The sequence below is a fragment of the Drosophila sulfurigaster genome, chromosome 3, assembly GCF_023558435.1.
Source record: "Drosophila sulfurigaster albostrigata strain 15112-1811.04 chromosome 3, ASM2355843v2, whole genome shotgun sequence".
Lineage (NCBI taxonomy): Eukaryota > Metazoa > Arthropoda > Insecta > Diptera > Drosophilidae > Drosophila > Drosophila sulfurigaster.
Genome location: NC_084883.1, coordinates 32,082,452 through 32,097,455, shown reverse-complemented (window position 1 = coordinate 32,097,455; position 15,004 = coordinate 32,082,452). Strand labels below are relative to the sequence as shown.

At 41.3% G+C, this 15,004-nt stretch overlaps 1 protein-coding gene and 1 long non-coding RNA gene across 2 annotated transcripts; one reads left to right on the top strand and one right to left on the bottom strand.

The window, feature by feature from the left end:
• The first annotated feature begins 898 nt into the window (after positions 1 to 898).
• On the top strand, positions 899 to 3,590 carry LOC133843032 (uncharacterized). Its single transcript, XR_009894465.1, has 3 exons — positions 899 to 1,147; positions 1,208 to 1,799; positions 3,467 to 3,590. It is a non-coding gene; the product is annotated as an uncharacterized LOC133843032 (long non-coding RNA).
• LOC133843031 (5-hydroxytryptamine receptor 2B) lies at positions 2,307 to 14,132 on the bottom strand. Its single transcript, XM_062276384.1, has 9 exons — positions 13,474 to 14,132; positions 9,569 to 10,359; positions 7,168 to 7,301; positions 6,681 to 6,790; positions 6,413 to 6,602; positions 6,205 to 6,342; positions 5,181 to 5,513; positions 3,793 to 4,245; positions 2,307 to 3,571 (listed from the first exon to the last, which is right to left on the bottom strand). The coding sequence occupies exons 2-9, from the start codon at positions 9,984 to 9,986 to the stop codon at positions 3,473 to 3,475; spliced, it is 1,875 nt and encodes a 624-aa protein (XP_062132368.1). The 5' UTR covers positions 9,987 to 10,359; positions 13,474 to 14,132; the 3' UTR covers positions 2,307 to 3,472.
• Between the last annotated feature and the right edge of the window lie 872 nt (positions 14,133 to 15,004).

Genomic DNA, 15,004 nt, shown 5'->3' with positions numbered 1-15,004 from the left:
ACGCATATTTACATATACTTATATGCAATTGTGTATCAACAAACAAACTCACACACATACACACACACACAGTCGCACACTCAGTCACGCACAGCGGGGCGGCAAAATGATGTTGCATATTTGAAGTATTCGGTCTGTGGGCTTATGTCCTGCGGTTGTGGCTTATGACGCGGCTTATTGGATTCACTCGATATCAACAACAACAAGAACAACAACAACGTTTGCGTTATTGATTGATTTTTCACATTCGTGACATATATCTGGCCAACTATTTAAACTATGCACGTGAATTTTACGGCAGCTTTTTTTTTTTGCTTGGTTATATAAATACAGTAAAGAACATCAAATAAAATTGCTTGAATATTTGACGGCTTTAAAGGGATGAGTCAGGCTAAAAGTATTCGACATGACCATAAGCTGCTTGGAGTATTTACTGTTTGCCCACAGCGACAGTAAGTCTATTTCTAATTACTTTTTTGTTGTGCATTTTCAATTAAATTACATTTTGTATAAAAATTAATTATTTATTATAGAGTATGCAAAAAGTGCCTGTTTATACCCGTTACCCATAGGATAGAAGGGTATTTTAACTTTGTGCCTCAAGGAAAAGAATGTGGCAGGCAGAAAGAGGGACCTTCGACCCCATAAAGTATAATATATAGATTCTTGATCGGGATGATATAACCATCTCCGTCTGTCTGTTTGTTTTTGGCTGACGTTCTGGTATATTTTGCACTATAGAATTAGAATTTAGAAGGTATCACTGCAGCAGTTGGTATATTATTAGTATTTTGTGGTATATAATATTATTGTTTGTATATTTTTGAATTAATTTCGATCTGCTTAACTTGAAAAATGAGTAGCAGATATCTCACAGTCGAGCAGTGAGTAGCTTTCTTATTTTTGCTGTTATTCTCGTCAATCTTTGACATGTCAAACCTGTCAAGTTTGAGGCTGCAGAAAATTAAATGTGTTTGGCAAATATTTACAATATGGGTTCTCCTTGGGGATATAGCGACTGCTGTTGCAACCTGATAAGCTTACCTCGTGGCAGCTGCAACTGCAACTGCCAGTGCAATAATGCAGCTTCCGCGGCGACAATGTTGTCAATGTTGGCAAAACAAGTAAAACGACAGACAAAATGAGCGTAAGAGCAAGAGTTGTTGGCCCTGGTAATGTGAGTGTTGCATGATGTATTGATTTTCAGCTGTGTTGTCGCTGTATTACTGTGTTATTGTTGCTGTTGATTGAGGGTGCTGATTCGCGTTGCTGTTACTGTTGCCGTTGCCTCTGCCTCTGCTGGTCGTTTGTCAGTGGAAGTACAGCTATTTCTGGGCCATTTGTCGGCTTTTGCCCCGTTCCGGTGTTGCGGGCTGTATGGCAATGCGTAATCCATCTCTATGAAGGCTGCCAGGGCATTCGTCAAGCGCGTGCCCGAATCTGAATCCGAAGCCATATCCGAATCCCAGATCCGACACTCGACATGTGCACTTGAACTTTGGCATTTGGCAATGCGCCTGGCATTTGTTGCTTACGTGCGTGCGTGTGGTGCGGTCGGTGTGGCATGCAAAAGTTTGTCAATTTTGAGTTGAGAGAGAGCAAACAAAATTCCGGGACACAGCGCAAACACAAATAAAACACTAGAGTTTTCTTTTTTTTGATAAAACACAATTTTAATAACTTTGACATCAAGTACACATCGAGAAATTGCAATAACACACAGATGACACACGGATACATACACACGGACAAATTACAAGTACAATATATACATATACATATATCTAATGAATGCCTAAGTGAGTACACATCTATATAGCCTATCAACTAAGTATACTATATGTATGTATGTGTTTGCACATTGAAGCGTATTCGTATTAGCCAGACACACGTACGCATTTGCAACTGCAACTTGTAGTTGCATCGCTCTTTATACATATTTACTCTAAGGCTCTAAGTCCATTTACATTGAAAATTATCTGTAAATACTCATAGTTAAAACCTGAATGCTGCTGCTGCATAAAAGTGCGGTTGCTTCATCATCATCGTCCTATGCTGCGGTTGCTCTTTGTTGCAGACAAAGTAGATAATAAACAAAAGTTTGACTTTTGCTTTGTTTGCTTTTGCCACACACACACACACACACATACGTTTTCTGCACCAGCGGCATTAAATAAAATTTACTCTCTCGCATGTAAAAATATGTGTTTCATGTTTAGCTAATGAAATGCAAGTGCTTGGCCTTTGCCTTTTGTTGTTTTTATTCATTTGAGTTGTTTTAGTCTTGCAGCATAAAATAACAGACATTTACATAGTTTGATTACACAATTTCTGAATAATTTCATTTGATATTTGTTTAAACTATTTTTTTTATTTTTGTTGAATTTATAATATGCTGCTCTTGTCTTACTGCTATGGTTTCTAATTGCTATCGTCTGTCGTTATACAAAGTGAGTGAATTGGTTTAAATGTATTTTTTTTGCAAACTGTGCGTTAATTCGTTACACATTCAGTTAGTTAGACCCGCTTCAAATGTTTTTAATTTTAAACTTAATTTATGCTAATTAATTGAACGCGAAACATAAATATCTAATGCGTATGCTTAAATCTCGCAACACATGGAACTAACACAGTTTTGTTTTTCTCTTTTGTTGGTTTTGGAAAGCGTACAAAGTTTTTGGACCCAGCCTTTAAAACTATTTACAGGACATTTGTTTGTTCCCGTCTCCACTTTCGCCTACAATTCCTGAGTATACTTTAGTATTCGGTATGATACTCTCCTTTTTCAGCTGGAGTTGATATGAAGAATGTTCTTGACTAGAAATTTTCTTTTGTTTTAAATTGAGATCTGAAATTGATGTGAAAGTGGAGATTTTGCACATGGTATTTAAATCTTTGTGTAACATTAATTGTTCTCTGACTTCTTTAAGACACAGGGAAGACATTAGAAACTTTATAAAATACACACATACATTTACTCATATACATATATATATCAACTACAATACGAATATAATTAAGCGTTTTACAGTTACCATAATTCGAATATATAATTTATATGTATGTACATCGACGTCGCTGTGTTAATAGCATATCAAAATTGTTGTTAGATTTCTCCATCGGTTGTATTTCGGGGCACGTGTGTGGTACTTTAAGGTAGGCAAGGAATATTACTTAATAGTACATGTACTTGGGATTGTCACTGCTAAAACATCGTTTAACGCGCGCTACTAAGCTAATTTTACATCTAGATACTTAACCATTAACTAGTCATTAATCTAATGCAATGCAATGTCAATTTCAATTCCATTTCCGTTTAGAGCATATTTACATACCATTTTGTTAGTTGTTCTTGGTGAGTTGTTGTTCTCATAGTTAGTAGTTGAAGCATATTTTTGGAATAGTAACTTTCGCTTTCACCTTTTTTTGATGGGACTTACAGATACTGGTCCTCGTTTCCTTTCAGTTGAAATCAAATTTTCGCGCTGCGGGCACGTGCCGCATGCTTGCGGCCAAAAAGTATGCGCTTGAAGGCGCGTCGGAATTCCGGATTGAAGATGGTGTAGATGACCTGTAAGAGTAGCAAATAGAAACAGACAAGAAACAAAAGAAGAAATGAGTGAAAGGAAAGTATCATAGTAATAATCCTGCACGTATGCCAAACGATTGATCAATCATAATTGACTCGACAAAGCACGCGGCCAAATGGCCAAATGGCCACTTAGGCAACACGGCAGGCAGACAAGCAGCTTGGGGATGGACAAATCGCATTTCCTCTTTGCATTTACGCACCGGATTGAGTGTGGAGTTGAAGTAGCCCAGCCAGAGGAAGAGCGATGCAACTGCTGGATGAATTTCGCAAGCCTTGCACAGGCTCATTGTGAGTGCCATCACAAAGAAGGGCAGCCAACAGATGACAAAGGCGCCGGTGATGATGGCCAATGTTTGTGCTGCCTTCCGTTCTCGCTTTGCCTCCAACAGCTGCCGGCGCTTGGCCAGCTTTTGATGGGGATTCGCAATGCTCGACAGCACTCCCTTGCCACCACCCATTGGACTAGTGCCACCACCTGCTCCTGCTCCTCCGCCACTGCCCGGGGTCTGATTGCTGCTTGTTGCACCACCCATGGCGATGGATTGCGCCAACGGCGTTATGGCATTCAAATGGGAGGCGATTAGATGTTGCTGTGTGGCACTGGCTACCTGCTGGGACAGCGTAATGATTTCGTTCGCATTGCTAGTGCGATACTGCAAGGAGAGAGACGAGAGACAAAGAGTTCGAAGATGGAGAGAATGAAAGACAAAGAGATGGTAAAAAAAACAAGTAAGTAAGCTATTGTCAGGAGTGCTCTACTTTCAGACACCCGCTACACATTTTCAATAAAAGCAAAAGTGTGTTGTATCTTCGTAAAAATATTGTAAATAAATAAGAAATAAGGTTACTATCGGGAGTGCTCGACTGTGAACTACCCGCTACCCAACAGCAAAATTGATCTGTATAATCTTTTAAATATACCAAAACAATATGATGGACAAAAATATAAAAATATACTAAAACCTATATTTCTACCCATTTTTAATAACAGCAAAACAGTGCAGAAATGTCATTAAAATATACTGAATACATGTGCCGAAAAAATACTTAAATATACTAAAAGTCATATTCATAGAAATGTTTAATAAAAGCAAAACAGTGCAGAAATATCGTTACAATTTATCCAATTAAACATATTGAAAAAATACTAAAATATACCAAAAGTTATATTTCGATTATTGGTATTCAAAATATACGAAATTATCAACAAAAGCAATTATCAACAGTAAAACATATCAGCAAATATCAATTAATTGCTTGAATGAGTCCTAAGTTTTTTTTTATCTTATCACGGGTGTAATTATTATTGCGTGTACCTATTGAGACTCTTGGTTTGAATTTACGATTGCTATTTGAGCAGCAATAGCAAGTGTTGTCAAAAAATCAAGCTATATCTTTTATGGTGTCTGAGATCTAGGCGTTCATACGGAGACAGACTTATCACACTTATCAAGAATGCATATACATATGTATATACCTCATAGGGTACCATTACCTGAAGCCACAAAGTTACAATACCCTTCTACCCTACGGTTAACGGGTATACAAACACAAGGTGATGGGTCTGTTTAACTGTTTGGTTACTTACATCGTCCGCATCGCTGGATATGGTGGTCAGTTCGGTGCCCGCGTGGCTTTTGTTATCATAGTTGCTGGTGCTAAACTCCGTCTCCTCGCGTGTAATAGCCAAGCTGGCAAAGTCAACCGCAATGGCGGCCACCGAGCGAGCCACAGCACCTTCGGATCCCGCAATGATGTTGGCCGTATTTGATTTTCGTCCAAAGCAAATCTTCATGCGTTTGCGTGTGCGTCGCTGTGGCTGTCCATCGCCAGCTCCATTTTCCTCGACATCCTGTTCCCGCTTGGCCATGCGTCGCTTCCCCCGTTGCTCCTTTTGCAGTTCACGCGCTGTCGAATCGTACTACAGCAAAATAAAATATTAAAATAATTATGGTGAATTTTCATGGTTCATTATTAGACGATTTGCATAAAAGAATAATTAAAAGCAGAAATGCGCTCTCTCTTTAATTAAGTATTTAATAAAATATTTAGTTAGGACGCTGCAAATTAAATAGACGTCTGATTCAGCCGTCTCTTCAACTATTTGGCTGTTTGATTCACAAATGGAATCCATTACAGCTACACCAACGACTACAAAAGAGAGCGCAGAGTAGCTGTGTAAGTGATGCTAGTCGCACCCCAGAGGCACATTTTGTTTTCTATCTCTATATATATTCTACAATTCAGCGGAATTCGGTGCTTTATTCCAGCGTAACGCAACCCATTCATGAAACGAGCCCAAATGGAGGGAGCATAAATCCTGGCTGTGGCATTGTTGGGGCTTCAAGTGCTCGCTGGGGCCACATGCTAATGGGCAGCAAAGGATTCGCATTATTGTTTCGGTTAATGACACGTTCATTGTGACTGCCAGATGGGTTATCATCATCATCTCAAATTTCATTAGTTGACTGCCACTCACTGCGTATGCGTAATAATCTTTTGCTATTGTGACAAGCATCCCACAAAAATGTATTACTTTAATTGTGGCCCAATCTCGTGCTCATTAGCAGCACGACACGTGTCGTACACGCACATACGAATCGATTACTCACCTCTGTTTCAGTTAGCCGCACATTGAATGACTTTTGTGTGCGACGCTGAATGCGCTTTCGGGCGATTAAATAGATCTTCCAGTATAGGAACAAGATGACCAACAATGGCACATAGAAGGTGCAACATGTGGCGAATATCTGCGGTAGAAATACGAGACAATGATGGACTGCGTGATATTTAGCAAATTTGCTATTGAGTGCCTGATACCTGATAGGCCACATCCTGTGAAACCATGCACTGCTGTTCTTCGATGCGACTCATGTAGTCGGGATCCTTCCAGCCGAATTGCGGTGCCAGCGAGACAATCAATGCAGCAAACCACACGCAGAAGATCATCAAGAATACTCTCTTCGGTGTACGCAAATTGTTGTAATCGATATTCGTAACGGTCCAATATCTAAACACACGAACAACGTAGCGTATGCGTAATGTGCTAAACTGCCAAACAATTGCTTTATGATGATTTCACACTCACCTATCAGCTGCAATGGCTACCAGATGGAGAATGGAAGCTGTGCAGCAAAGCACATCGCATGAGGTCCAAATGTCACAGAGCTCGGGTCCCAGTATCCAGCCATTGCTTATCTGAAGATTTGCGAAAAGAACAAGTCAGAGATTTGAGTGTTTTTGCCAGCGGGGGTTTGAGTGCAATTAAATTATGTCATTGTCTCCGACTGCTGCCAAGATGACGCAAGTTAAACAATTAACAACGAGCAATGGCTCATTACCCATATACACACACATACGCACACACACACACGTGCACACACACATAGAAGTTGTCTCCTTTGTGGAGAGTGTATGGCAAAGTCAACTCTTTGCGCTTAATTTCATTTGCACGCTTCTCGTTCAAAGTTTCCATTAGGGTAATGAAGTTTGTGTTGCTGCAACGTCGGCGACAACAAAGCAGCAGCAGCAACAACAAGACTCAATCTACATTTACAATAATAATAACAACTCACCTCGTAGACGGCGCCAAGTGGCATGACGAGACAAGCAACGAATAAATCAGCCACTGCCAGAGATGCCACCAAATAATTAGCAACATTCTGTAAGTTACGTTCCAGAATTATTGCAGCGATAACGAATACGTTTCCTATAAAAATTTAATATGTTATAATCAAAGTGGCAAAGATAACGAATATTTTTAGCTATTTTTAAATTTAGCAATTTAATTTTAGATTAGTTTTTTGTGGCGTTCGCATGAAAGTGCAAAATTCGATGAGACTTGTTATAGATAACAAATATTTTTAGCTATTTTTGAATATTGGAATTATGTACATCTAAAATTAGCTTTGAATGATATTTATGTTAAATTGCAAAATTCCATCAGACATTGTATAAATAACATAAACATTAATTTATTTTAAAATATACCAATTAAATTTAAAAATAGCTTTGGAGTACTTTAATAATATTTATCCATGTATAAATAGAACAATTTAAACAACAATTTTATAAAGGTAACTTTGCTACATTTACAATAAAAGATCTTTTAATCATAAAATGAATGTGTCAGGTACGGAATGGCATGTCAACTATTCTGTACGCAGCTATCTGATGAATGCCAATTATTAAAGTAATCATTTTATTGCCATACTATGGCATGCATGTACAACAATACCTACACGATATAAATGCGTCTGATTAATACAAATTAAATCAAGAGTTGCAAATGAATCGAGATAGCTATTTGTTTAATTGTTCAAATTGAAATTAAACTCTCTCAATAAATCTGAACAATCTGTATTTATTCACTCCGTATTTAAACGTTAAACAATTAACTTTGAGCTGGACGTGACTTGCTGCAGCAGCCATAGCAGCAGCCATAGCAGCAACCTCTGACCTTAGACCTTATTAAAATGCCAGCAATGAAATTGGGTCAACTGCTTAACTATGCTGAAATCAATCAGCATCCGAAGCAGGAGGAGGAGTACTGCCAAGGACCTGTTCTAAAGTTCTCCCTAATTGCCGGCAATCGTGCAACGTATGGCCGTTGCTGTTGTGCAGCACGATGTGGCAAGGTGCTTGCAGTCTCTGTCAATTTCTGTGTGATGCAAATGAGACGCAGAAGCTGCCTGACGCCTGCCTGCCTGCCTGCCTGCCTGCCAGCCTGTTTGATGGTCTGATGGACTTGCTGCCTGCCTGCCTGGCATCGCACGCTTTGATTAAGCGCATGCAACTTGGCAAATTGTAATTGCCACAGCGACACCCCAAAAGCATTGCCCTCAAACTTTCTGCTCTATCCCCCAACTGCCCCCATTTTTGGGCTATTGTCTGTCTGCCGTTGCTGTTGTCATTGCTGAGAGTCTCCGCTTGTCTGCAAGTTATCAAAACGTTTTGTCCTCGCTTGGCTCGTGCCAGAAATGCATTTGCATATGACGCTTCCACTGTCTGTGTCCGTGTGTCTCTCTGTCGCCGTCGCTTTGCCCAGGATGTTGCACATACGCCGCGTGTGCCGAGCAGCCACACACTGTTTGCTGTCTCTCTGTGTCTGCGCGTGTGTGCAGGCTGAGTGCCTGCTTATGTGTGTTGGTGCTTGCGTAATTTCCATTTGACGCCTTGGCGCGCTTTTAATAGCTTTTCACGTGTCGAAGCCGACAACAACAAAAATTGCAATAGCAGTGACGAAAAAAAAGCAAACAGAAATAAAGCACAAAAAAAAAAGAAAGCGACAAACATTTTGAAACTTTGTTTGCCGTTGTTCGCGTTGTTGTCGCATGTCGTTTGTGTGCGTCTGTGTGTGTGTGTGTGTGTGTGTGTCGCTGTTGGCATGGCGTCCCAGGCGAATCCCTCAACTCCTCCCGCTCAATCGGCTCTATCTGCCACAGTCGCAGGCTAAGTGCGACGTTTAACACAAAGCTTTTTAACGCGACTTGAAGCAAAAAGTTGCCACGCTTTGCTTGCCACATGCTCTCCTACGCTCTGCTCCTTGTTACTCCAAATCTCTCCACCTCCCCGCTCGGTTGCTGTCGTGTGTCGTGGCATCACAGGCAGGCAGCAAATCATCTTTGTAAGCCGAAAATCAATAAAATTTTCAAGGGGCGCAATAAAAATCTTCTGCATCATAAATTTCACTTCATTTACAGTTCACTTTGGCGGCGATATGGAAACTTTTGTACCAAATTCCCCGGCGGCATAAATTTGAGAATAATTTAACGCCTAAATCTGGCAACACGCCCACTCTCAAAAACACTTTCCACAAAAAAAAAAAAAACAGGAGGAGAAGATGCCAGCTCAAATTGCCAGCTGCTGCTTTAAACGGAAGCGAGGGCGACTTGAATGTATTTTTGATAAACTTTTCTCTCTTTTTTATATATGTATATATATATATTTTTTTTTATATACTTGTTGTGTACTTGCCTATAACGGTGACGAGTATCATTAGGCCGAGCACAACGGTCATAGTTATCATCTTGACCAGCAGCCAGAACTCGGCTGCAGCTCGCTCGTTGGCCGCCCTCTGTTGCTCCTCCTCGGTCGTCGCCAGTTGGTTGCTTGCATTGCTGCCGCTGCTGCTGTTGACCCCGCTGCCGACGACGCTGTTGTTGCTGTGGGTGGCATTGAGACCGCTGCTGCCGGTGCTGATGATGTTGTTGCTAATGTTCCAGCTGGTCTGGTTAATGCCACTGGCATCCAGCTGTGTCACACTGCCATTCAGTTCAATGTAGAGACTCTCGTTGAACAATATTGCTGGCAGTTCTATTTCCAAAATGCTTGGAACATCACCAATTGCCCCAAACTCCAGCAATGTTGCTGGCGTTGTCGTTGCGCCAAGCATAATGTACACGAATATTTTTTGCTGTGTGTTGCTGTTGTGTAGTAATGTGTTGTTGTGTTGCTTCTACTTAAACGCCCACTCCTTGCCAATGGGCGTGGCGGCCAATGTATGAGCGAGTGCTTAAAACAGTTCTTGTTGCTGCTGATGTTGGTGTTGCTGTTGCTGTTGATGTTGCTGTTGCTGCTGTTGCGACAAGGTTCGCCGTAAGCGCCTTTGTTGCTGGCGTCGCAGCTGTTGCTGTTGATTTTGTTTCAGTTGTTGTTGTTGTTGTTGCTGCTGCTGCTGTTGCTGGTGTGCTTGTCGCTCGTGTTGGTGCCGTTGTTGCGGGTGATAAAGCGCCTTAATCGTGCTTGCCAAGCACTTAACACGTAAACTGAAATGACGAAAGCAACAACGAGAATAAAAGAGACAGAGAGTCAGTGAGTGAGCATGATAGAGAGAGGGGGGAAGTGATAGCAAGAGAGATAGACTGTCAGTTGTGAATGGCAAACATAAAGAGACCAACAACAAAATGCGACCAAAAATAAATCATTTGATTTGCCACAAAAATCCGAGCACAGACAGCGACAACAACAATCACGCTGACAACAACTCCAAGCGTAATCATAACGTGTCACCAAATTGCCAACTAAACATGAAAGTGCAACTAATATGATTCATTTATCTAACAGTCGTAAGTTTGTTATGCAGTGTATTACAGTCGCAGTATTTTTATTGCGCAATTGCCCCAATCTAACCTGCTGACCCCTTCTTAATCTGTATAAAATCCCATTGATTATCTGCTATATTCAAACGCATTTCAGTTTATTTCACAATGTTGTTCGGAGTACATCGATTGCTGCCGCTGTTGCTGCTCTGCTTGCTGCAACTGCTGCTGACAACAGCAGCTCTGCCCCAAAGAGGAGTTCGTTTCGATTCTGGAAGTCGTCTGCCCTACGAAGGACGCAGTGAATTTCACACGAATTTCAAATCGCCGCCGTTTCGCAGCGCTTGAAAGTGTTTTCTATATAGAGCACAAAAAATAAATAAAGAATAAAGAATGCTTGCACCTTTGTGAGCACACCATTCACTTTATAATCATTTAATGCATGGGGGAGAGAGAGAGTGCAACTGTTGGTGGCGCCACTTGCCCTTTTGTATGCATGAGAATGCAACACATTAGGTGACCTTTGTCTCTGTCAAGGCAGCCAGCGAGGCAGCAATTCAACTAACACAACACTAAGCAACCAGCAGCAGCAGCAGCGCTTTCATTTGCATGTGAGTGCAAGCGAGTGTGTGTGTGTGTGTGTGTTTGTGTGTGTGTGAGTGTGCATACACATTAACAAATGTGTGTGGTTGCAGGCGAAGAAAGATACACACAGACTGAGCAAACTGCCTTGACTGGCAGCGAGAGTTGCTCCTAAAGTTGTCACAACTCGTTTGCCATTCGTATGCACAAACTCTTCAGGCTTCCCTCGCTTCAGCTGAGCTGAAACTGTTGTATATGTGTGTCTTTTGGGTTTTTCATAGACTGGCTAAAATGTTAATGCCGTTGAACGCTGTGGGAAGGAGGCAGCCATTGGGAACAAGCAGCAACAGTGGTAGTGTGGCAGGGCGATGCGCCCAAGCAGCTCATGTGTGAGAAATATTTTCATAGTCAAGGTAAACCAGGCGCATCTCCTCCTGCCTCTCCATACAAGTGTGCAATGCCTCCAACGCCTTGGCTCCCCTCCTCTCTCTCTCTTTCTTCCCTCTAGCTTACCTTGCCTCTGTCTCAGCTTGGCTATTAATAAATGCACTAAATGTTTGTCAGCTGCGCAGGGTTAACTGTTTTTTGTATGCTGTCTCTGTTTTTGCAACTTTTATTTTCATGTTTTACGTTTTTCTATTTGGTTGCTACTTTTCGTGCATTTCGCGAATCGCTTTTAATTATGAATGCGAGTGGTTTCACTCATGTTGTTGCAGTTGTTCATGCTACTGCTGCTGTGACTGTTGCTATTACTTTTTTGTTGTTGCTGCTGTGCCAAGGCTGCTTGCTGTATATCGCAATTTTTTGTTCTGCCAAATTCCAGACGAAGGTAGCTGTGTAACAACTGTAACGGGAGCCACAACATGTAAAACAAAAACAAAAAAAACTCAACGCAAAAATATAAAAACAAGTTGCTGACGTTTGCAACAAACTCGCTTTGGGGCATGCTACCCCGACGAGAAGCGAGTTTGCTTAACAACCGCAGTCAGGGATATGGAATCCTTTTACGCTGTGTAGAATGCAGTGTATATATACCACACACACACACTCACATTTGCTCACACTTGAATTAATTCATACTCTAATAAATATACAAAAAGTTTTCTTTTTTTTGTGTGTTGCCTGAAACTGGCAGCGTCGACCCCCACTCGCCCCACTTGCCTGCCGTTGTGTCAGCATAATCTTTATCAGGCTTAACTCTTTCTGTGCTTTTTTCCCCATCCATCTCCCTCTTTCTCTCTGTCTCTCTCTCTCTCTCTCTCGTTTTCCAACTGACTCTTCTTGTGTGGACATTTGAAAATGTGTAGCACACATTTTAATTCTATTTGCTGTGTCCATTGCCTAGAACTTTTGGGTCCCTCAATCCTTTCATCTCTTCCTCGCTCTCATGTTATTCTTTCGACTGTCTGTGGCAGTTGGACAATGTGCCAATTAGTAGTGGCTTTTTATTGAGCAAATGTTTTAATCAAATATGTATATTTTAGTTGCTAAATACCAGAACAATGCTTTGGCAATTGTTGAGCGTTGCTTTAAAGCAATTGCAATATTCAACTGAAATTGTAGATGTATAGATAGAGCATGTAGAAAAAACTTTCAAAAATGATGAACAGAGTCGAACTACAATCTGCACTTAAGTGCGCATTTCTACTTGATCTTGCCCCATCATTGAACTTTCAGCATATCGAGAAAGTTTCTAATGCCGCGACACTAATTGCACTTTGTCATTGCCGTTGACGACGCATCGCATTGCAACTGTCTGCGCCCCATTTGCTGTGCGAAGTTAGTTATTGAACTAATCAAGTGAAGAGGACGGAGCCATAAAAACTTGGACTCTTCGATTCGATTCGATTCGATTGACCTGCGGCCAAGTTGCTACCATTGCAATTTGCCCCTCAACAAATGCAATGACAAACAATAATGCAATCGTAAAAGCAGTTCTGTGGAAGTAGCTCCATGGCAACAGCAGCAACAGCGGCAACTGCAACAGCAATCTTTCTTTCACTAACGAAAAATAAATATAAAATATTTGCTTATACTTTTCTCCAGCGATTTCTGATTGCCGAAGCAGCAGCTCATAGCAATTCGCAGTGCTGAGTTATTGGTATTCTCGGGTGGATTTATGGTCTGACGATGTCGATGACGATGAGTGTTGGCAGTTGGCAGATGACTGACCTTGGAAAACGTTAAAAAAAGTGCAGAAAAAAAAAACCAACGAACGAAAAAAAAAAATAAATATTCATAAGTATTCATTATACTCACACATAAGCATAATTATGTCCTTTCACATTCATTTTGTTCGCTTCATTAGCGACGCTCTGCCGCAGGTAAATTCGTCAACATAAATATTTATACCGAGTGTCACAGGGCGACAACCGACAACCGACAGACGACAACCGACAGTCGACAGACGACAGGCGAGAGACGATGAGGAGGACCGTCGACGATACGATGGCAAGGGGCAACCTCAACAATGCCCCACCCCCGCACTTGACTCACAGCCGCAATCTCTGCATCTGCATGTGTATCTGTGTCACTGTGACTGTGTTTGTGTGTGTGTGTGAGTCTGCCTTGGTATTTGTGTGCGTGTCAACGGCTGATTTTGTATTTGATTTCACTTTTCTTTACTTTTTTTTCGTCCTAATTATGCGGGTCTTTCACGTTTTGTTATTTCATTACGCGCACTCTGCATTTTGACTTTAATTTAATTTTTGTCGTTTCATTTTCAATTTCAACTAGAATTAAAGATTTAATTCTACTTTCATTTTTGATTGATTTAATTAGATTTTGATTTTGCACTTTTTGTATTGTTTGTTTTCTCAACCAAGTGTGTGTTGTCAGTCTTGAAGCTGGGAACTGTTTTGGTCTTTAATGTCCTGTTGCTGGCGGTTCAGCACATGCGTCTTTAACCTATACCCAAGCATAACTATTGACAAACTGCCTCAATGTGGCCGTTTCTGGCGAAGGCTCAAAGCGCAACCAGCTGATTTCCTGTAGACTTTGCCAACGCACGCGCCTGTCGCATGCCACGCTCTTATACTGTGTGGAAAGTCTCCAAGTCTCCAATTTAAGAGAATGCCTGTTTTTCGAAATCGAAAAAAGGGAATTGGATCTCTCTGTTCTGTTCTGTTCTCTCTCTTAATAATGCGGCTGCCTGTTGAGGGCTGCGCCACGGTAATTTGTTGCGCCTCAAATTCACTGCAATTAAATCATTTAAGTGCAACAGCATCAAGCTGAAGCTCAAGCTCAAGCTAAGCTGCTGCAATTGTGGTAACACTCAGCAGTCAGTTGGGGGATTTCCGCCTCAATGAAGCTGCAAAGCCAAACAAATTTTTTCTTTTTTTTTTTGGCCAGCTCCATTTGCATGCTGCACGCTCCAGGCAACTTTCAACAATACCGCGTTTTATGCAGAAGTAGAAGAAGTAGAAGAAGGGGATTTGCATTTAAGCAGTTTTTAATATGACTAATGCAACGGCGTGGCCACCGCAAGTTGGACTGACTTTCGGTGGATGCTCTGCCGCACCCAATCACTTACCACAAACATTGGCTACTGGACTCTGCAGCTGTGTCTGCGTGCTTCTCTGTTCTCTTTTTTTTGTCCTTCATCTAATGCGCATTAAGCTTAGTCTACTATGCGGCATTATTGGCATTTTCGATATTTGCGTCCATTTTGAAGGCCATTTCTATGCAGTCGCCGTAACGTGCCACATTCCCAAGCATCCAAGCACCCAAACATTCGCTTCACCCTTGCCACTGCTCTCGCCTCACATGGCGGCTCAACTCGACTCTCGAA

What these genes read in the sequence shown, in the direction of transcription:
- LOC133843031 (XM_062276384.1), bottom strand. Translation starts at nt 9,986, where the DNA reads ATGCTTGGCGCAACGACAACGCCAGCAACATTGCTGGAGTTTGGGGCA. An exon ending in GTAGCCATTGCAGCTGATAG is followed by an intron (nt 6,603 to 6,680) that starts GTGAGTGTGAAA and finishes TCGTGTGTTTAG; the next exon opens with ATATTGGACCGTTACGAATA. An exon ending in TGCGGCTAACTGAAACAGAG is followed by an intron (nt 5,514 to 6,204) that starts GTGAGTAATCGA and finishes ATTTTGCTGTAG; the next exon opens with TACGATTCGACAGCGCGTGA.